Source organism: Lytechinus variegatus, chromosome 6 (genome assembly GCF_018143015.1).
Source record: "Lytechinus variegatus isolate NC3 chromosome 6, Lvar_3.0, whole genome shotgun sequence".
Taxonomy (NCBI): Eukaryota; Metazoa; Echinodermata; class Echinoidea; order Temnopleuroida; family Toxopneustidae; genus Lytechinus; species Lytechinus variegatus.
Window position 1 is genome coordinate 39015238 of NC_054745.1, and position 22278 is coordinate 39037515.

General features: G+C 37.5%; 1 protein-coding gene and 1 long non-coding RNA gene across 2 annotated transcripts in view; one reads left to right on the plus strand and one right to left on the minus strand.

Annotated features, from left to right (window-relative positions):
- Positions 1-15507, plus strand: part of LOC121417454 (double-stranded RNA-specific adenosine deaminase-like) — a 34100-nt gene extending 18593 nt beyond the window's left edge. Inside the window, exons 2-10 of the mRNA XM_041611171.1 lie at positions 4637-6214; positions 6614-6891; positions 8016-8172; positions 9352-9526; positions 9989-10082; positions 10751-11022; positions 12421-12603; positions 13641-13887; positions 15267-15507. Of these exons, the coding sequence (XP_041467105.1) occupies positions 4637-6214; positions 6614-6891; positions 8016-8172; positions 9352-9526; positions 9989-10082; positions 10751-11022; positions 12421-12603; positions 13641-13887; positions 15267-15501 (3219 nt within the window). The 3' untranslated portion in view covers positions 15502-15507. The remainder of the gene's footprint in view (positions 1-4636; positions 6215-6613; positions 6892-8015; positions 8173-9351; positions 9527-9988; positions 10083-10750; positions 11023-12420; positions 12604-13640; positions 13888-15266) is intronic.
- A 3914-nt stretch (positions 15508-19421) lies between these two features.
- On the minus strand, positions 19422-19923 carry LOC121417456. The gene is made up of 2 exons (XR_005970353.1): positions 19609-19923; positions 19422-19451 (listed from the first exon to the last, which is right to left on the minus strand). It is a non-coding gene; the product is annotated as an uncharacterized LOC121417456 (long non-coding RNA).
- Between the last annotated feature and the right edge of the window lie 2355 nt (positions 19924-22278).

Below are 22278 nucleotides of genomic sequence, written 5' to 3' on the forward strand. Positions count from 1 at the left end.
TACTGCTACTACTACTACTACAACAACTACTACTACTACTACTACTACTACTACTACTACTACTACTACTACTACTACTACTACTACTACTACTACTACTACTACTACTACTACTACTACTACTACTACTACTACTACTACTACTACTACAACTCCTAATGAAGATGTGATCAATGGCTAGAATAATGGTACAAATAATCCTTTCAACAATAATAAAAATGATATCATTTTTTATTACAATAATAATAATGATAATAATAGTATAATCATAATGGTGATAAAAATGGTGGTAGATCTTTTGCATTTTTTGGTCATACTTTCAGTATATTAGAAAGTAGGCAAGTAATATGAATATCATTTTCATGTAGTAAGTGCTGAAAAATAGGTAAGTTACATTATCACCACGACTTATGAACTGTACAGTGGTTGTTTTATGCAACATTAACTTTATAACGAGAATTAATTCAATAGATAAAAAATAATTTTGCTAAACCTTTAATGAACTATACTGTAATGATTAAAACAATGTTACATGTATATAAAACATCTTTCTAACTGTAATTTACCATACATGGATGGATCTGTGGATTGATAGTCAAATGGCTATTGACTTGTTAAGAAGCAGACTCACCACTCTCAATCCCCAAGCTACATATAGATAAGTGGTGGTGACATACGGTGAGCAACCATTATAAATATGAGATGAGGTCACCAGTCACTGGCCTTTGAATAGTGTGTTTAAGCATGTACATTTTTTTGTAAGTAATATTTGTATGGAGGGAGACAGACATACAATTCATGCTATTTAGATCGGTAGTCATGAAAATTGATTATATGACCGTATATCTTGTATGAAGAGTAAAATGCATATTTACATCAATGATAAACATCATTTTATTGTTTTTTGAATGAGAGTATTACTCTATATTACTCTTTGGACTGATCTCTTAACTCTTATGAGGTATCAAATGTGATATAAAAAGCAAAATTGACCTAATTGTATGTCTTGCCTAGGAGAACTCCTTTGATGATGAAAGGTTTGCATGTTGAAGAAAGGAATATTACATTTCTAATATGAATATCTGTAGTAGATTTGAAACTACTGTATGTTGAAAATTAGCAGTTTTCTCACTTATGTCACCTTCCCCTTTAGTCCATTTGAAAAAAAATTCTTTTTATTTATTATTGTTATTATTGTTATTGTATTGTTATTATTATTATTGTTATTATTATTATTATTGTTGTTGTTATATTGTTATTATTGTTTTTATTGTATTGTTATTATTATTATTTTATTATTATTATTATAATTATTATTTTATATATATATATATTTTTTTTTTTGGGGGGGGGGGAGGGTGGGTTATTTGCATAAGAGAAATCTCCCACGCATGCAATGGTCTATAAACTGTACAGTGAACTAATACTCCTTGTAAATAAGGTTGACAATAATCATAATCATTATTTAGGAGAGCTTTGCTGGCAACAGGATGCAAGGATATATCCCTCATGACATTGCACTCTTACATAAATTCACCCCCAAAAGAGAGAGAGAGAGATAGATTATAGAAAGATACATAGATATAGATAGATAGATGGATGTTGATAAATAAAACAAATATAATAAAATATAGAATTATATTTTTCATGAATAGATGAAAAACGGAAACAAATGATCATTAGTGGTTATTTCTAATTAGCATCTTAAAAAGAGGGGAAATAAGCTGGCGTTACCATTACTTAAAATTAACTGGTTACTTCAGCTCCAAGAAGTACAATGTAGGCCATCAAGGCTTCATGTACAGTGCATATAACCTGAAATTGTTCAGTACATATCTATCATCCTTGAACAAGGTTCAATAACTTGGAAGCAAAATAGATCATTTTGTTTTTCTTTATGTTCATTTTTAGTACAGGCAAGGGACGTTTTGTTGCTATGCCATCTCCTTGAAATATTTAAAGCATTTAAGCAGCTGTAATTGTATTTTACATCCAGATTTTATGTGCATTTTATCAAGCCCATAGGGATGGTATGGCCTCACACTTTCACTATTTTAGTTGACATTGACCTATTTATTTCCACCTGGTTAGGGGATGAAATATTCATGCCAGTGCAAGCAATGTCTTGTTGGCCAAGCTTTTCATGCAGATGTCACAGGAATGATTGCCCCCCAGAGGACAAGTGTCCCTGCCTCAGTCCCATCCATTTCAATCTGTGTGTTTATGACCCCCTAGGAAATGAAACCCAATGCAGTGTCTCAGCGATGAGTGGATGTTGGGGAGGCATGCGTCCTTCCCATGGTCTTTTGTGTTGGAGCTATGTGGGATGTTTTATAATGAAAATGGCACATGAGATTAAGGTCTTGAGTGATCTAATGAGTGTGGGTTGATGTTGATTGGTGTGCATGTACACTCATCATTCTGTTAATTGTGAATATGAGAATACTGAAGCCTCTATGCAACCTCTATGCAGCCTCTAATCTGTGTCATCTTATGTTCACTTCCATCACTCATTCAAAATTTGCATCACTTGGTATATGGCCACTTTGCCGACATATAACCCACTTTTTTCCATTTTCAATTATTTTGGTCTGATCCCACATGTTCTAAATTCCCATTTTGTCTACAACCCGTTTGTCTATGATCTATTTACATGTACCACGTAATAGCCCATTTCACACTTTGTCTAATTCCCATTTACATGTAGGCCTATGAAACCCCACATGGTCTAACGATTTCATGACATTTGCTCTAGTGACAATTGTTCCGATGGAAAATCTTCAAGTTAAAACAAAACTTAACCTCCAAAACAAGAAAAACCTTAATTCTTTTCAGGTAACTATTCTGAATCCAAAACTCTATTACATCCTAACCATATCCTTTTAGATATTATATATGACTAGATCAATTGTCGCAGGAGCCAATGTTGTGTTACCGCCCAACTGGTCTAGCACCACTTTAATATTCTCTTTGATAATGGGCTATTATTAACGAAGTTATTTTTAATTTGACAAAGTGTGGCAGAGAAAGTAGACAAAGTGGAAATTAGACTAAATGGACATTTGACTCGATAACAGTAGGCCTAATCCCAAATAAGTATTAGACCAAGTGACAACTAGACCAAATGTGTTTGGCCTACATGTATGTGTTATATAAGACAAACTATGAAGTAGACTGACTTCTTGTAGACCAAGGCACCAAAGAGTTGTGAGTGATCTGATCAACCTCAACTATGGAAAGCCAGCAAAGCCCGCATCTAAAATGCATGTTTGTTCAAAATATTTTGTAGATATGATGATTACATAAAATCATTGTTTTCTTGACAATTTTGTGTCGCCTTTGCTTCCAAAGGACATTTTGCAAATTTCCTGTAGAAGCCATTATGACACTGATGGATTTCCATAGAGTTACGTTTGATTGGATCAGTCGTAACTCTTTGTAAGACAGGGCCCTTCACATGAACGTGTGTGTTGGAAGAAGTGTCCATTGCTTCTTATCAAAAAATATTTTGATTTGTTTTCACTAACCACCACCATCACATCACTAACTTATTTTGAAATATTTGTTGGAATGTTTGTTCCTAATCTGAGTTCTGTGCGTTGTTTTCTTTTTTCTAACTGAGCTTGTAGTAGCATGAATTTATATATTTTGGGGACTTTATTCTAAAAAAAACATTAGTCATTTAAAAATGTTGTTGAAATTTCAATATCATGTCAGGGAGACTCTTGATATATTTCTGTTTTAAAATAATGTTTCAAGATTATTCTTAAAATTACAAGAGTTCCTGTAATTTTAACTAGAATTCTTTTTTTTACATAAATCTGTTCATTTAAAATGGGAATCTATTAATGGCCCCTCTAACAAATATTCAAATAATGGTAATTCCTAGTTATTGTGAGTTGTAGGCTTTAGAAATCACAAGCATCATGCAGTGGATGTGGTTTCCATGTCTCTGCAAATTGGCAAAATTGAATTGTTAACAATTTTAGGGATTTTCATTGACATCTAATTTCTAAACAATAAAGGTTTAATCCGTGTCAGTAATTGGAATTAAGGATGTTTCTATTGTACTATGCTCCAGGCACTGTGTTTTCTAGGCATGCTACTCTTGTGTATTCATGATGGTTTCATACATACACTCTTCAATAGTCCAGTAGACATTCTTACATCTGAATTCATTTCTGAATGCATGCTTTCCATTTCATGTATTATGCATGTGATTCATCTTGACAACCATGTACCAAATCTATGTGATGTATTGGTTTTGACTCGTAGCATTGTTGAGATATGCACTGCTGAGAAATAGCTCAGCAACATGTTTTTAAAGAGTTCATTATGATGAAATTAATTGGCCAATTTAATATAATACTCATGCATCATACATGTATATCACCAAGATTACAGATAAGAGATTTTTTTGTTAAACATGTGTCAGCTTTTGGGAACAATTTAAAAAAGAACCAATTAGATTATAAAATCCTGTTGTAGGACAAATAGTTGCAACTTGCAAATTACTTTTTGTTTGAATATATGTTAAATGATGACTATATGATTCAAACATAATAGCACTCATCACTGTTTGGGAGAATATTGGGTTTTGTTTATTTATTCATACATTTTTGTGTGTGTCTTGCAGGGTTCTTCTAAGCGAAAAATGGGCTCAAATACAGAACTGGCCAACAGCATCCTCAATAAATTAAAAGAAAGCAATGGTTCCATGGAAACTCTTGAATTGGCTCGATCGCTGGGAAGGCGTTCTCGCAAGGACGTTAACCCCACGCTGTACCGGATGCAAAAGAACGGCCTTATCTTGAAGGTGTCCGCATCACCTCCAAAATGGGGCTTAAAACATGAGGTGACTGTTGGCCCTCTGCATGGTGCGACCGCAGAGGATGGGGACAATCAGCAGGAGGCAGAAGAAACTGGGGAGGAAGCCCTTTCTGGTGGCAGCGGTGGGATCGACAGAGAGGATGTCGGGGAAACGGAAGTCATGGAGGAAGGGAGCGGAGGTGACGTTCCTGCCGCGGAGCCTTTGGGTCGTCCTATTAATCATTCCACACCCATAGACGCAGGTCGGCTTTTCCCTCCGAATCACTCCGGGTACAACGGGACACATCCTCTGCCCGGCGTTGACCCCATGCCTTCGCCAACCAACAATTCCAGCTCAAGTGATGATTCAGAAACGGCGGAGCAACCTGTTATGTTTGCAAAACCGCCACCTCCACCACACGAACTGCAGCAAAGCTTCTCAAAGCCATACACGCCAAATGGCATGGACCATAGGTTACTGGTGGCGTTGAACGAAAAAGTAGAATCTATCCATTCCAATGATCTTGCCAAACAGCTTGGTTACCGCACCAAGAAGGAGATCAACCCAACTTTGTTTAGTATGCAAAAGAAAGGACTTGTAAGAAAAGTGTGTGAGTCTCCCCCTATGTGGGTCATCACCCAGTACGGGAGACAGATTCTCGAGACTGATCAGCAGCAGCAGCAAAGTGCAGAACAGGCGCAACCGAAACCGAGTCAGTTTCCAGGGATGGTGAGTCCTCCCGTGCCAGGCATTGCTCCTCAGATGGTAAACATGGGACCACAGATGGAGCAGTTCCAGGGAACTCCTGGACATCCGTTCCCGCACATCCCTCAGAGTCCCCAACCACTCCTGAATACCAACGACGACAGACAGTCCATCCATAATGAAAGAGTCAATCTCCAAGCAGCAATTAATGCGGGGATACCGCCAGAATTTGCCACGTTAATGTTTGCCTCTGCGGACATGGAGATGAAGGTTTTGTGCGCATTGAGCAATCAACAGACTCAAGGAACTCTAGAGATAGTCCATAATGTAGGTCTCAACAGAGGCAAGGCCAAAGATGTGAATCCTTCGCTCTATGGGCTTGCCAAACGGGGATACATCACTAAAGTCACGGACAGTCCTCCAACCTGGCACATCAACGAGAAGGGCGTCGACCTCATCACCAAGGAGAAAAAGCCAATGGAAATGAACGGCGCCACCAAACCGATGGAGATTCCAAACCATGTCAACCTGGTGACGGGGGCACCCGGAGTTCTCATGTCACAACCAATGGGGGCGCCAAACCATCAGAGTGGCATGCTTCCTCCTGATCCTCGGTCTCTCCTGCAGAGTTGGGATCAAGGAAGACAAGGTCCTGGCTTTATCCCAGTCTCTTCTTTTACACCAACCATTCCTACTCAGGTATGTACCATTCCTATCCTTGGCAGGTTGCAAAAGAGTTACATCTCAATGCAACTAAAACAATATCAAGGGCAACTCAGTCTGCTATGGGCCCATTACTACTTCCTCTTAAAGATTGGGTGTTTTATCTTATCTATTAAAGTATGAGGTATGGTGCAGTGTAACAGACTTGCGATCAAATTAGGGCACGATTCCCAGCCATTCCATCTTTTGTTTTCACAAATGTATATTCAATGCGATGAACGATTAACTATTGAATCATGGTCAGTTATTCTGTAGGAGAACATGCATGTAATATTTCAGATCCAACATGTAAATATCTTCAGCTCACAAGGTTCATGTATACTATCCAGGAAAATTGAATTCATTTGAATAAAAACAACTTTACATTTTGCACAGGTTGCCCCCATCCGAGCTACCACCATGCCTTACATGCCCCCCAATTCCTTTGCAAACCAAGTCAACAGCACCCCTATCCCAGCATCACCAGCTCCCCAGCCACAGTCTTCCCACAATGCACCAGCCATCGGGTCGTCGACAGGTCAGGCAATCAACAATGAGATGTTTGCTGCTATCAATAAGAACCCTGTGAGTGCGTTGACGGAGTATGCCCAGGCCAGGCATCTACCGGTTTCAATAGATCTTCTTCAGCAGTCTGGACCACCACATAATCCAAGGTGAGTACTGGAAGGGATAACAGCATAGATCAGTAGGGGTACGTGGGGATAAAGATGGGCATAGGATTTGCAAGTTACAGTGCATACTGTAGAGGAATTGTGAAGCAGTGCGGGTATCTGCCCCACTTTACTGTTTGGGAACACTAAACATGGCCCAGCCCCGTAGCTAGTTTTCAGTGAGGGGCAGTGATCGATTTCTGAAAAATTTGACATGCAAAAAATAAAAAGGTTAATAGTCCAAGCTCTTGGCTTGATCCCCCAAAAAACTGTTTTCCTCCATGGATTTTCTTGCTTTGGAAATTTTAGCAGGTTTTATTGAACCCTCCGACACCCCTTTTGCTATGGGATTGTGGCCCCAGACGAATATTCAATTTAATGAATCATTTCAGAAATTATTCCCATTCAGTTATGAATGATTTCCTAAATTTCCTTTGATTGGTATTTTGAACTTTTACAGTCAGAGATAATGAGATGGGTCACATAATAGGGTAATATAGGAGCGCCTTGAGCACCTAGCAAGGTGGATACGTGCGCTATACATATCCTATATTATTATTTTATTATGAAGGGTTACAACTCTTTGCCATAATGGCACTTTGTCTGGTAACAGGGTTCAGCAGCTATGTGTTCGAATCCAACCATGGCCTACATGTAGCGTCCTTTTGCAAGGTGTCAATCCACAATTTGCCACTCTCCACCCAGGAGTTAAATAGGTACCTGGTAGGATGCCAAAGCCTATGTACATGTAACATGCCAAGCAATTGAGTCTTGGAACTCTTGTTGGAAAGCTCCCCAGGGAGTGGAGAAGGTGCATACATTGTATGCGGGCTGCCAGAATTCGATGACCGGGGTAATATAAGCGCTTAGAGACGTCTTTCCGCTGTATTAAGTGATATGTAAAAGTGGATTATTGTTGTTATTATAATCAAGGTTTCTATGGTTACCATATTGGCAAAAGTACAATATTAGTTGTAAGTCTTTATGAAACCGGCTCAAGGTGTTTTGTTAGTGCTTGTCTTAATAGACAATATGAAAAGTTATATGAGAAAAGTCGATCTTGACCTTCAGTACATGTAACTGTGAATTGGCGTATAATGATAAAACCATTTCCCTTTGGCTAACAGGTTTGTCTTTGCTGCCTGCGTTGGAGGAAGAAGGTTCCAGCACGTCACGAGTCGGAGCAAGAAGGATGGAAGGAGAGAAGCGGCTGATATGGCCCTCCGTACTTTGGTAGCAGAGGGTTCTCTGCAACCCAAGCTAACGCCAATGCCAGTTGTCTCGGTAAGATATTTCTTTATTAATTTTATTTATAGGAGGAAGGATGTTTCATGAAAGATGTCGGCACTGACTGAATTATCAGTTCTGATCATTTCAATGAAATCCTTTGTTTTGATTGGCTGAGAAGCACTGGTCTCTGACTGTTAACTATGGTAACTGTTGGAGCTGACAATGACAGTCCTTGGTATGACTTGGCCAGGGATCAAACCCCCACCAGAATGTGGCCCGCTTGTTATTTTGAGCTTGTAGCAAAATATATCAGCCTAACAAGCATATCAGTGGATAAGGGGCCTATTTCACAAAACTTGTTATAATAACCAATTAGGTATAACAGTTTAAAGCTACTGAAATCCTTTAATTTGATTGGCTGGCTGTAAACTTTTTATAGCCATTATGTATTTGTGATTCTAACAAGTACTCATGAAACGGGACAAAGAACAGTTACTGCACTCTACTTGGGCTCATTCTATGAGTTGGAACTGTACAAATGAAAATCCACTAAACTTGTATAGGCTTGAAGTATTCAAAATGGCGAGGCTGTCTTTAACATGGAATAATGTAACAACATCTAATGATGTGAAGCATGTGATGTGTTCCACATTGTGCATTGAAAATAGCATATAAGTGCTCACTTCCTGTTTGATATATAATATATCACTTTAATGAGCTACATGTACATGTTGTTTTCACATGCAATTGATTTTTTTAATACAGACACTCAACAATGAATCACTGCTATTTTTTTTGCTGGGAGAATTGAACTTGTATATCAATCTATCCAATCTGTAGGAAATACATGAAGGATGATGGGCAATTTCGCCTTCATAACAGTAAAATTTGCCCCTAATATTAGTAAAATGGAATGCTTTTGAGAACCATCTTTTATGAAGACCTTTGCCTAAAGATCTGCCCTATACAACATTCAAGAATATTGGGAAAATCAATGTTCTACATAAAGCAGAATAATACTTACAACATAATTGCTTGATGAGCAAAAAAGGAGCATGTGAAACAAAATAAATAGCCCCCAAAATTCAGCAATTGCCAAAATGTGTCAAAAATAGCCCCTAATTTTTTTTATCATATCTTACCCTGTCATTGAAAATGTACCTTTTTTTTAATTGAATAGCAAAATGGCATTGTTTAATGGTTGTGTATGATTTTCTTTCCTTTACTCCCAAGACTTCATCCAATGGGGAAACAACATTCTTTGACCGTATTGCTGCCTTAAGTCATCAAACGTTCAACTCGCTGGCTGCTAGCATCCCCGACTCAATCAGCGGAAGGAAAGTCCTCGCCGCTCTAATCATGAAACGAGGCGAGGAGGACGAAGGAACGGTTATCAGTTTAGGAACAGGTAATTTAGTGGTTTGTTAGGGCAACGGTAGTGGTGATTAAGAGGATGTTTAAGGTGATGATGATGTTGGTGGTGGTGAAGATGATGATGATGATTATGATTGTGATATTGGAGATGATGATGGCGGTGGTGATGATGATTATAATGATGGTGGTGATGGTGGTGATGATGATGATCATGATGATGACGGTAATGATGATGATGATAGTCATGATGATCATGATGATGATGGTAGTGATGATGATGGTAGTGATGATAATGATGTTGATGATGATGGTGATGATGATGGTGCTTAATTTCATTGTCTGTTCTTCATGGGATAACAAAGATATTCCACTATCAATTTCAAAATTGCACTCATCTATTCAATATGAATATTCAATATACATGTATCATGGGATATTTCTGCTATCGCATCCTGATCCATGAAATATAATATAATATTCAAACTTTCTTCTACAGGCAATCGGTGTGTGACGGGAGACAAGCTTAGCATGGAAGGACGAACGGTCAATGATTCTCATGCTGAGATTATCACCAGAAGGGCTTTCTTGAGGTGAGAAATGTACCCCTTTTGCTGTTAACACAAAGAAATAGCACTGAGAGATAACCTTAGGGTATTGCCCAAACAGATTGACACAGAGGGTTTGATTTAAAAGTAAAAGAAAGTAGTTGCAGCAAACAATTATTTCATGACAAAGTCCTTGAAATATAGGTTTATGGTCACAATATTATCGTTGTTCTACATCTGGTACATTAATGTATACTTATCTTTGTGAAATCTTAGCTAAAAATCAATATTTCAGATGATCACTAACACGGGCATGCATATGTGGGACAGTGTATTGATATTGCTTGGAGAAATATCTGACATTTGATGGTATCTCTGTGCTCATTTTGCTCATTACTCAGCAAGTACGCATTTTCTTCCAGAGCCATTTGGCACATCTTTTTTATTCATATATTTTGTTCAAACATTTGGGTGGTTATTTAATTGGATTCTATTGGAACTCATGGTTAACACAAATGGCATTTATCTTTAACCTGCAAATAATGTCCCTGAAAATTTTGTTCACAAGGAATGCATTTTAAGTAATTAGCAACAATTTATCGGTGGCTCTATTTTGCATTCTTTTGCTATTTTAGAGCATTATTATCATGTAATACTGTAATTTAGCCTATTCAGAAGCAGTGTATAATGTTTCATTTGCGATTGTCTTGTAGGTATCTGTACAATCAGCTCCAAACCTACGCCAAGACACCCAACGAAACCATCCTTACTCAGGGAAGCAACGGGAAGCTCCGCCTCCTTCCAGAAGTGACCCTTCACCTCTACATTAGCACCGCCCCCTGCGGAGACGGGGCGCAGTTCTCCCGGACGGACGCCGGGGAGAACGAAGAGGGCCCGGAAGGGATTGATTTCTGCGGCTTTGCCAAACATCTACCAACGTTTGGTAAAACCAGTCAGGGATTGCTCAGAACGAAGATGGAACAAGGTAATAAATGAATCGACTTTAGGGAAATAGCACTAATATTGCGTGATGTTAACCCACACAGTACCCAGGGTTAGGATGGAACAAGGTAATACTGTTGTAATAAATGACTGGACTTTAGGGAAATAAAACTATTATTGCCTGATGTTAACCCATAGTACCCAGGTGTAAGATGGAACAGGGTGATAATGTACCTGTAGTAATAATGACAGGATATAAGGGAGATCGCACCTGTATAGCCCCAGATTAACCAACACAATACCAAGACGTAGATTTATCTGATTTATGAGGTTTTGGCAAACTTTTGGCAAAACCAGACAGGGATTGCTGAGAACCATGCTGGAAAAGGTTAATAGTGATATTATATTGTCTGGCATTTAAAGGGGAATGAAACCTTTGGAACAAATAGGCTTGTGTAGAAACAGAAAAATCAAAGAATAAGAATAAAGAAAGTTTGAGAAAAATCTGAAAAATAGTGAGAAAGTTATGAGCATTTGAATATTGCAATCACTAATGCTATGGAGATCCTCACATTGGCAATGCGACTAGGATGTGTGATGTCACTGATGAACAACTTTCCCTTTGGTGGACTATAAAATACCCTCAAAATGTCTCTTTTTGCTTTTTCTTATGATGATACAAACTCATGATGTATTCTTAAAAAATATGTATTACATGCCCTCATGTGGACAGAACACATGATTTATGGATAGATGTGATAAAAGAGGCAATTCTAGTGAAATATATCCTAAAGTAATGGGGAGAGTTGTTCACAAGTGACATCACACATCCTTGTCGCATTGCCAATTTGCTATCTCCATAGCATTAGTGATCGCAATATTCAAATGCTCATAACTTTCTCATTATTTGTCCGATTTTTCTCAAACTTTCGTTGACCTGTTTCTTTGATTTTTCTTTTTTCACACAAGCTATCTTGTTCCAATGGTTTCATTCTCCTTTAAGGAGATGGCATTTTATACCCGATACAGTACCACCTGTTAAGCAAAACAATGATGGATTACTCGGGATCAAGACAAACCATAATCAAAATAAAAGTGACGGGATAATGACTGGACTTGAGTGAGATAGTGCATACTATCGCACAGATTAACCAACACAATACCCAGATCTGCTTGTACATGTTCGTGATTTTTGACATGGTTTGCATTTTTACCATATATGGCAAAATCAAGAATCAAAATGGTAAAAATGCACCTATAAATCTTGTTAGCCAATGCTAGATGCTTACAAATTCAGAAGAAAAGAAAGTGGAATTGATGATTCAACGACCAAGGTACGCTATTCCAGTCTTCCACTATTCATGTGTCAGATAATATTCCATTATTTACTTCTACTGCCCCACCTATTGAATATCATGTTGGTTTTGTCTTTGATTGCTAGGAGAAGGCACTATTCCCGTAAACACCCGTGAATCTGTACAGACGTGGGACGGCATCATGAGAGGGGAGAGGCTCCGGACAATGTCATGCAGCGATAAAGTAGCCAGTTGGAATCTGCTCGGACTACAGGGGGCGCTGTTGTCTCATTTCATTGAGCCTATCTACTTGAGTTCAATATCATTAGGTAATGATCAATTTTTAGTGAAGTTTTATCCTAGTAGGCCCAAAGGGGGAAGGGGTGGGGGGCAGAGCTACCAAATCTCACGCATTATGCGCGAGACTCCAGCATTTTGGACTCTTGTTCATCCCCTCAAATCTCTGTCTCACGCAACTATCACAGCCTATCCCCATATACATTTGTACACAATGTCTGTGATCTCACTCAGATTCACAGAAAATCTCACGCATAGCTGATATTTGAACTTGGCATCTCGGGGGGGGGGGGGTGATTTGAAAGATGATCATAAATGATTGGACTAAAATAAGAAACTTCTACAAAATAAACTTTTTCTTTGCATGCTACATCAATATTAAAGGGATATAAAGGACCATAATTGTTATTTTGACATTTTCTTTGAATACTGCTTTCCCTATTGCACCATTAATTAAGATTAAAAAAATAATGACTAATAGTTATTTTGCAGATGGTACATCAGGAGAATTCTAGTTACATGTACATGTATCACTTAGCTTTGCTGTTAAAAATATGATGGAGAAAAAAACTGTTACACTTATCGAATTCAAATGTATAAAAATGCAATTTTGCAACCTTTGTGTGTAAAGGCTGTAGTCTATCACTCATTCAATTTCAAGATTTTTAACAGCTTTCTTCAACCTTGATAAACAATTCAAATCCATTTTTGGCCACCTTACTGTGTGTATTAAAAAGAGTTATTATAAGGAGTGGTCAGTATTGAAGGCATGATTAAAGATCTTTTACATATCTATCACCATATCCGTGTGTCTTGGCTCAATTGGTAGAGAGTTCCTATGACAGGGAGGCTGGCAGTTCAAGCCCCGGTTGCATCAGCCTAAAAGACGTTAAAAGATGGCAGTTGCTGGTCTCCTGTTTGGCATTCAGGGATTTAAGGGATAGAGTATCATTTGCTTGCACTGCATAGTGGCTGCCGGGGAAAATTAATTTTGGAGTGTTTTTATGTCAGGTTTCCAATTCGAACAATAAAATCTGGATCTCATTTCATTTATTTTCTATATCTGTAGGTTCATTATACCATCATGGCCACCTCGCGAGGGCGGTCTGCTGCCGGGTCTCGTCCGCCCATGACAACTTCACCCCTACGGAGCTGGATAACCTATCTCTCCCTGCAGAGTATCATGTCAACCATCCCCAGCTCGGGTGCGTAAGAGCCATAGATCCACCAAGGGGTACAGAGAAGACCAAGTCATTGAGTATCAACTGGTATAAGGGGTGCGAGAAACCGGAGGTGACGGATGGGACCAAAGGAAGGTGGGTTGTGACTGATGAAAATCTCCTTTTTTTCGTTTAGGTTTCAAAATCCGTTCCATGACATTTGATCCGGCAACAACTGCTCCTCTCTAAATCCAATGACCAACCTCTAGCGTCCTTTAGCCACCTGTTAATCCACACTTTGCCACTCGCGAGCCAGGTGCTAAATAGGTACCCGGTAGGATTTGAAAGCCACTGTAGCTTGTCCAGTAAAATACTTATCCATCTTTGGTATTCACTTGGCTTTTGTGCAATTTACTTACGTGATACACACACTCATACATTGTGTGCACAGATGGAGTCAAACATTGCGCGTTATTTGGCTCAAACCTTGAGACATCATGATGGTTATTAGTAAGTGTTGTGCTTAAACTTGGCTTGATAAAGTAAATTACCTAGATGTGATCTGAATGAGAGTTTGAACATTTTGCATCGCCAAGTTAAACGCTAAGTTAAATACTTACAAAATCAATACTGAGAATTGAATACAGGCCCTGATGACCTGTAAAGACAGGTCCATGCAGTGGGGAATTAGGGAAACCAAACAAACTTTTAGTTTTTATAGACAATTGATTTCTGAAAGGTCTAGTGGTTATGACTCTTGCCTTTGAAACGGAGGGTCGTGAGTTCGATTCCCAGCCATGGTGTTTTTTTATTTCCTTCAGCAGGAAATTGATCCACATTGTGCTGCACTCAGCGGTAAGGTGAATTGTAAACAGATGGATTAATTCCTTGAACGCACCTAGTGCCTCTAAGCAGCTCCAGCTTAAGTGGGGTACAGGTAAAGTGTGCAGTGGATTAAGCAGCTAAATAATACTGCCTCATAATAGTGTAACGAAGGGTGACCTCAGTTGCCATGGTGTTATGGCGGGCTGGTTGACAATTGTCTTTACACATTTGTATCTGCAAATGACATTGGCTCATCTGAAAAAAAAGGTTGCAAGTGATCAAATTCCGATAGCAGCCATTTTCTCCTATGAGAAACACATGGCTGCTTTCTTTCGGCGGGTTCATTTGTTTAGAACCAGGCTGCCATAACACCATGGCAACTGATGTAATTGCTTCGGTACTCTATGATAATAGTAATAATGTTGACTTTAGCACTGCTCCTCTTATCGGGCGCTTGAGCATTCAAGGAATTCCTTCCTACCGGGTACCCATTTACTACACCTGGGTGGAGAGTGGCAAATGTAGATTAACACTTTGCAAAAGGACGCTGATACTGCAGTGGGATCTGAATCCTGAACCTTGCGGTTCAAAGTCATGAAAATTATCCACTAAGCTGCACAACACCTCTCCATAAATGCTATATATTATACAGATCAATGAAGCAGGTTTGACAGATTATTTTCTACTCTCTTTTATCCTTTATGCCATAGAATCCAGGGTGTCCTTCACTCCCAGCTATGCAAGGCCGAGATGTTCAGCGAGTACCAGCAGACGTGCCGACTCTTCGACCGATGCGACCTCCTGGAAGCCAGGACCTACCACGATGCCAAGCTCAGTGCCGAGAGCTATCATTCTGCCAAGAAGTATCTGAAGTGCATCCTGAACCAGGCTAACTATGGCTCGTGGATGGAAAAACCCATAGAAGAAGAGCTCTTTGCCAACTGAATGATCTTTCAAATTTGACCCCAAACTTTAGAGAAACTGATCGAGCAAGAGCTCTTGAATTGCCCAGTAACCTTTCAACTTACATGTAGTCCCCAAACGATGGAGAAAATAATGGAAGAAGAGCTCTCTAATCGCCAACTGACATTCAGATATGACCCCAACAAATTGGAAAGGAGCTTTTTGCCAAGTGAACCTTCAATTTTGACTTCAAATGATGGAGAAACTGATTGAACAAGAGCTTTTTCCAGATGACCTTTCAACTCTGACCTCAACTGCAGTGAGCAGAGTCATGCAAAATATGCTTTTTTAAAGCCGTGTTCATGTACATGTACAAATCCATGTGGACAAAATTTGCCATTCTGTAGCCACTTTCATGTACAAATCAACATGGATAAATCTTAATGGACAAGATTTTTTTTCCAGCTGTTCCTCAAGAGACCTGTAAAATGGCTACAAAACTGGACAGAGTAACCCAACAGAAGGAGAGCCCTTTGCCAATTGCAACTTTCATCAACTTTGATTTACAACGCATCAACTCATATTGGGTCAGATATTTTCCAATCAATGTCTCGACTCTGGCCTAATTTCATGTATGGTTGATTTTTTTATTTGTTTATTTCATTGTGTTTGTTTCACTAATTTTTTTAAGAAATGAAAATCATGTCCCCTCTTTTGCTGGATAAATTCAGGACATTGTTTTTATGAAGATAAGTTACTACATATACCATCCAGCTTGTTACTTGTTAAAATCATGACATAAGATATTGTGTTTCTTAACTCTTTTTGTTCAGTAATGAGCAATGAAAATACCCTGGTTAGACCAAATTAGGATATGTTACAGTGATATTCACTGTTGCATTTTTGCAGGAAATAGCATTGCCAAATATATAAGGGCTTGGCTTGTCTTTACTTGCTATTTTTAAGGAGCAATCTCTAAGATTGCTTCACACTAAAATCACTTTATGTTAATACATGTAGCACATGTTCTATTTATCAGAGTGTAAAATCAAGTAATATTTTGATTTAGTATTAATTAAGTATTATACAAGATTATATATTCCACTGACAACTCAGATACCAGAGTGCAATGAATGTTATTTCAGATTATTTTTTGAAAACCCATTGTTCTTATATACTTGATGTATATTCACTTTCATCTCATACAAGATACGATATTTAAGGAGATATGCCAGTCGTTGCAGTAAACACTGATTTCATGAGAAAGTATGTAAAACCAGGCTTAATTGCCAGTATGTCATCGAAGATCTAGATCTGGTTCAGTTACATAAACTGAACTTTGTGAAATCTTGAAATCGACACTGAAAAATGTTCACACTGAAGATCACCAACACAGATAAGCGCACGTGGGACAGCGTATTATTATTGCTTTGAATGTCGTGCCCGACGCTTGACCCGAATCCTGTGCTTATTTGCTAATTTTTCAGCAATTACACAATTTCTTCCAGAATCCTTTGGCACATGTTTTTTATTTATACAAACAGACACTTTGGTGGTCATTTCATTGGATTCTGTACGAACTCATTTTGATATCGTTACCAAAACTGGCATTTACCTTTAAAGATGCCATGATGATATTCACTCTAACCTCTTAGACCTGTACCTTAACCTGTCAAAAGGCCACACCTTACGACCCGACTGATTTATAACTGGTCTGCGATTGAATGAGAGGAGATGAATCGCAAGGTAGTCATAAGCCTTGACACTGCATTCCTTGGGATCTGAGTACCCTTCTGTCTGCGACTCATGCATGCGCTTTTTGCCATAGCAACTGAGAAAATCATGCTTATTATTGCATATATGCGTGTTGCATATCATTTACGGGTCACGATTCTGCTGTCTGATTGGCTGGAAGTTGGCTTGAGCTTGCGATCCAGTTGTAAGGATTGGACAAGTCAAATCCTTACGATTTTCCTTGCCATTTTTCTATGACCGACCTGCGACTCTCAAGCTGACAAGAGCTGTGGCATCACATTTCCCTTTCACCCAGTCGCCGCCCAATCGTAGACCAGCCGGGTTGCATGGTCTGCGGTGGCCTTAAGATGAAGTATACATATATTGGGTTAGATTCTATGGAATATGTCTGTTGTCGCTTACTAGTAATCCGCTTGTTGGTTAATTAAACTATAAACAATTCATCTTCCTTGCCAAGATAAATGTAAGACCAAATTCTTACTTTATACTATTGCCAACTTTTCCTATTAGGGAAAAGGTTATGCTTTAAAACCTTTCCCTATTCCTATAATACCTTCAAAACCTATGTGATGAATTTTAGATTCCTTGTCTCTTTTGTAACCTGTTTTGTGGAGGTAAAAAGAAAAAGATGAAATTTCCCGTAGAGATTTTCTAATTTGATTATAAGTGATTGTCATGTTTTGTTTCTGCGAATGACAATGCTTAACTACGTTATCAGTCATTAATCAGTTTCATTTGCTCTAGTAAAAAAGCCTGTTTCCTTTCAAAGTGAGAGTGAAACCATTTTCGCGAGATTGCAAAGAGGCAATTTGCAATTCGGAGTTGAAATATATTTCACAATGGAATGAAATAATACCATGCAAGTTATATTGATACATTATTTCCCTGGAGTTAACACTGGTAACTTTGTTGGACTATATAGGGTATTAACATACAGCAGACTTCCAGCTTGATCGGCGTCCACACAAAGCTTTTTTTTTACAACAAACAAATCAAAAGTTATTGTGAGTTGAATTAACATAGTTCACACAAAACCTAGAGACAGTCTTTTCCGTTTCTAAAAATCTGTCATTCCGTTTCAACTTGATCTAGAAATAGAAATTCTGTTTTGCCACTGAAAATGTACACAGCAAAAACCTGAATTCCATTTTGCAAAGGTGAATTCATGAACTTTTACATGAAAAGTATAAGAACCAAACAGAATTTCTGTTTTATTTACCGGTAAAACAGAAAATCATTGTCCCTAAAAACCCCTCGTAAGGTTGCACCCTACAATTACTGTGGCACTGGAGGGATGTCTTCGGCAGGAAAAGAGTTAAGTTCATGGATTTCAGTTGTATGTGGCATGTTATGAGATGTGAGATGACATGAAAACACTTAGATATTACTTCCTGTTTGAAACAAAATCATATCCTGTTTCACAGAATTTGATACGCAAACACTTTCCAAGGCTGTTATGTATTACATTTACAACTGAAATGCAATATTACTTCCTTTTGTAATCCAGTTTAAAGGGGAAGTTCACCCTGAAGAAAACTTTGTTGCAAAAATAGTAGAAAAAATAGTAAAAAATATTAGTGAAGGTTTGAGGAAAATCCGTTAAAGAGTAAGAAAGTTATTAGAGTTCAAAATTTTGCATTTGTGACGTCATAAACGAGCAGCTGCCCCATGTGTTATGTAATATAAAATGCATGAATTTCAAATTTTGCATGGTTCCTGATGACTTAATTTTCTTTTCTATTCATGATCGGGTGTGAAATGATTTGTCTATTGATATACAAAAGGTACAGCGAAAACCATTATCAATTTTCTGAGAAAATGACATTTCATTGATTTTTTACCATTTGCTATGTAGGAATGCTGCTCGCATATGACGTCACAAATCAAATAATTGAAATTCTAATAACTTTTTAATTATTTGATGAATTTTTCTCAAACCTTAGGCAATATTTTTTATTATTTTTTCTGCTATTTTTACAATAAAGTTTTTGTCAGGGTGAACTTCCCCTTTAAATGGAATACCTTGATGTTCTGTAGTTTAAACTAATTAGACACCTCAATAGAGGTCTGTATTGCATATTTTATCAGGATCCATGCTGTGATCAGTATACTTGCCTATAGAACGCTTATTACTTGCTTTCTAAGCCCTCTATAGGATTGATGTACCTACAGGAGATACCACAGCTTAAACAGTGCACCTGTTATGAGATTCAGCATTTCAAGGAATAAATTCCTACCTGGGCCCCGTTGCATAAAATTTTTACCTGAGAAAACTCAGGTTGTTTTTACCAGAGTTTTTGCCCTGTGTTAAAGTCAATGGCAGAAATCAGACTAACCTTAGTTTTCAGTTTTTACCAGAGTTTTCTCAGGTAAAAAGCTTTATGCAACAGTCACCAGGTACCCATAATTAACCTCACCTGGGTTGAGCGCAGTACAATGTGGGTAAAGTTCTTGCTGATGTGAAATTGGAGGATCAGCAATGAAAGATGCATGTAGGATTCCTGTATGCTATTAAAGTGTTAGAAGAGTGGCAAAAGCTTGCCATCTTTTATTTGTAAATTGAGGTTTGATAGAGTGTTGGCACAATATCAAATAAATGCTCTTCTTCATGATCATCCATACAATCATACTTACCAAGAAAATATATATCATTTTCATTTCCATCTTCATCATAATCATCATCAAGACAATCATTGATAATTTTTGTAACATTCATCATTATTATCATGTTGTCATATCATCATCACCACCTTCATCATCATCATCATCATCTTCATCATCATCACCATCATCATCATCATCATCACATCACCATCATCATCATCATCACCTTCATCATCATCGCCATCATCATCATCACAATCATCATCATTATTATAATCATCATCATCATCACCACCATCGTCATCATCACCATCATCATCATTACAATCATCATCATCATCTATAACAACAACAACAAAATTTCATGAGGATTTGATATATCTCTCATGAATCATGTCTTTTTCTATCATTTCAAACTTCACTTTGGATAATAATAATAATCCATATTTTGTTTACTATTATATCATAAATACCTTCCTTTTTTATGTTCCGGGCATGTGCATATATGTATATCTTTTTTTAAATCTCTGTATACTTAACGTAAAGAACGGACAATAGTGTTTATGTTCAGAGAAAAATTGTTCCCATGATGCAGTATTCATTTTGTTTTTGTTTCTGAAATAGATCTTATAAATGTAATTAATCCAGTTCAAATTAATTGCATAATTATGTTAACTATTGATTTGTGCATATAGTGTAAGGTGTTCTGACTTATAATCTTAAAACCAAAATATAAGAATCAATACTGTATCATACACAGCTTCTTCAACTTACCCTTGACATTATAAATGTATAACTATAGGTTTATGATAAATTCAATATGACATGCTTGCCTCACCTCTTATATCCTTTTGTTTCAGGAATAGCTGTTACAATTTTGTTGTTACATGGACCCAAACATCTCTTTTTTTAAGTCTAAATCTAATGTGATACCTAAATGTTTGACCATGATCTAGGATTCTATTTCTATAGTTGTTACCTTAGAGTATGGAGTTAGACAAAAGATGGCTTGCTAGTATGGGAGCATATGCATACTGCAGTTGATGCCTGGCTTGCCAGATCTGTTTTTTAAAAGATCTTTTAAGAAATATGCCCCTTTTGAAAGGCACATGTACTGCATTTTGTTACTTTATCCTTTTTCTAGTGGAAGAGTATTAGATATCATTGTTTGTCTAATCTGCTTTCATATGCTCACTTTGTTGTAAAGTGCAGTAATGACTGATGATTTTGTACTTATTTGGTCATACACCATGCACATAGTTTGAGGAGGAGGAGAAGAAGAAGAAGAGAAATAGGAAGAAGAAGAAGGGGAAGAAGAAGAGGAAGGAGGAGATGGGAGAAGAAGAAAACGAAGAAGAGGAAGGAAAAGGAGGAGGAGAAGAAGAAGAAGAAGAAGAAGAAGAAGAAGGAGAAGAAGAAGGAAAATAGGAAGAAGAAGGGGAAGAAGAAGAGGAAGAAGGAGGAGATGGAGAAGAAGAAAACGAAGAAGAAGGAGATGGAGAAGAAGGAAAAGGAGGAGAAGAAGAAGAAAAGGAGAAGGAGAAGAAGAAGGGGAAGAAGAAGATGGAGGAGAAGAAGAAGAAGAAAAGGAGAAGAAGAAGAAAAGGAGAAGAAGAGGATGAGGAAGAAGGAGGAAGGGAAGATAAGGAGAAGAAGGGGAAGGAGGAGAAAGAGAAGTGGAGGATGATAAGTGTGAAGAGGAAAAGAAGAGTAAGAAAGAAAGAGAAAGAATGAAGATGCATGAAGAAATAAAACAGCAAAATTGAAATGATTGAAATCACTTTTTTCTTAATTTGCCACAAGACTATGCAATATATTTTTTTCTCTCTGAAATGTTTCATCTTATTTCAATAATAAAAAAATATTGTTTCTAGTTAAGTATTAAATATTTCTTGTGTGGAATCTATCCATTTATTACCCATCTTAATCCAAGAGATTGTTTATATATCAAGTCTTGATACCATTTAGATGTGAGGAGATAATCCCTTATTTCACACAAAGCAGGTGATAATAATTAATTTTGATAGTACGCCCATTTGTTGATGCATTGTGTGGGTGTAGCAATATACAGGCAGAGAACATATATCAATTTATACAACATATGGCTTTAAACAACGTTTCATATGTATAGGTGCTGCATATATAGTCCCCCAACAAACTAGTGTTTGTAAAAGCAACGTCTTCACCGAGTGAATAGGATGTCATTTCAATGTGATTTTAGTTAGGACTATAATTTAGTGTCAATTCAACAAGAGGATTGAATTCTTATTTCAAGTTTAACAATGAATATTGTAATGTCTATATTTGCTGCATTTGTTTCACAAAAAGGGAGATCTATATTTATGACTTGGAGTGATCAATATATCGTGATTATATTTGATTATATATTTGATTATATTTGAACATTTGCAATGGAGCTTTGTTCCTTTGCGTTCTAATCACTTATATTTTTATCAGTGA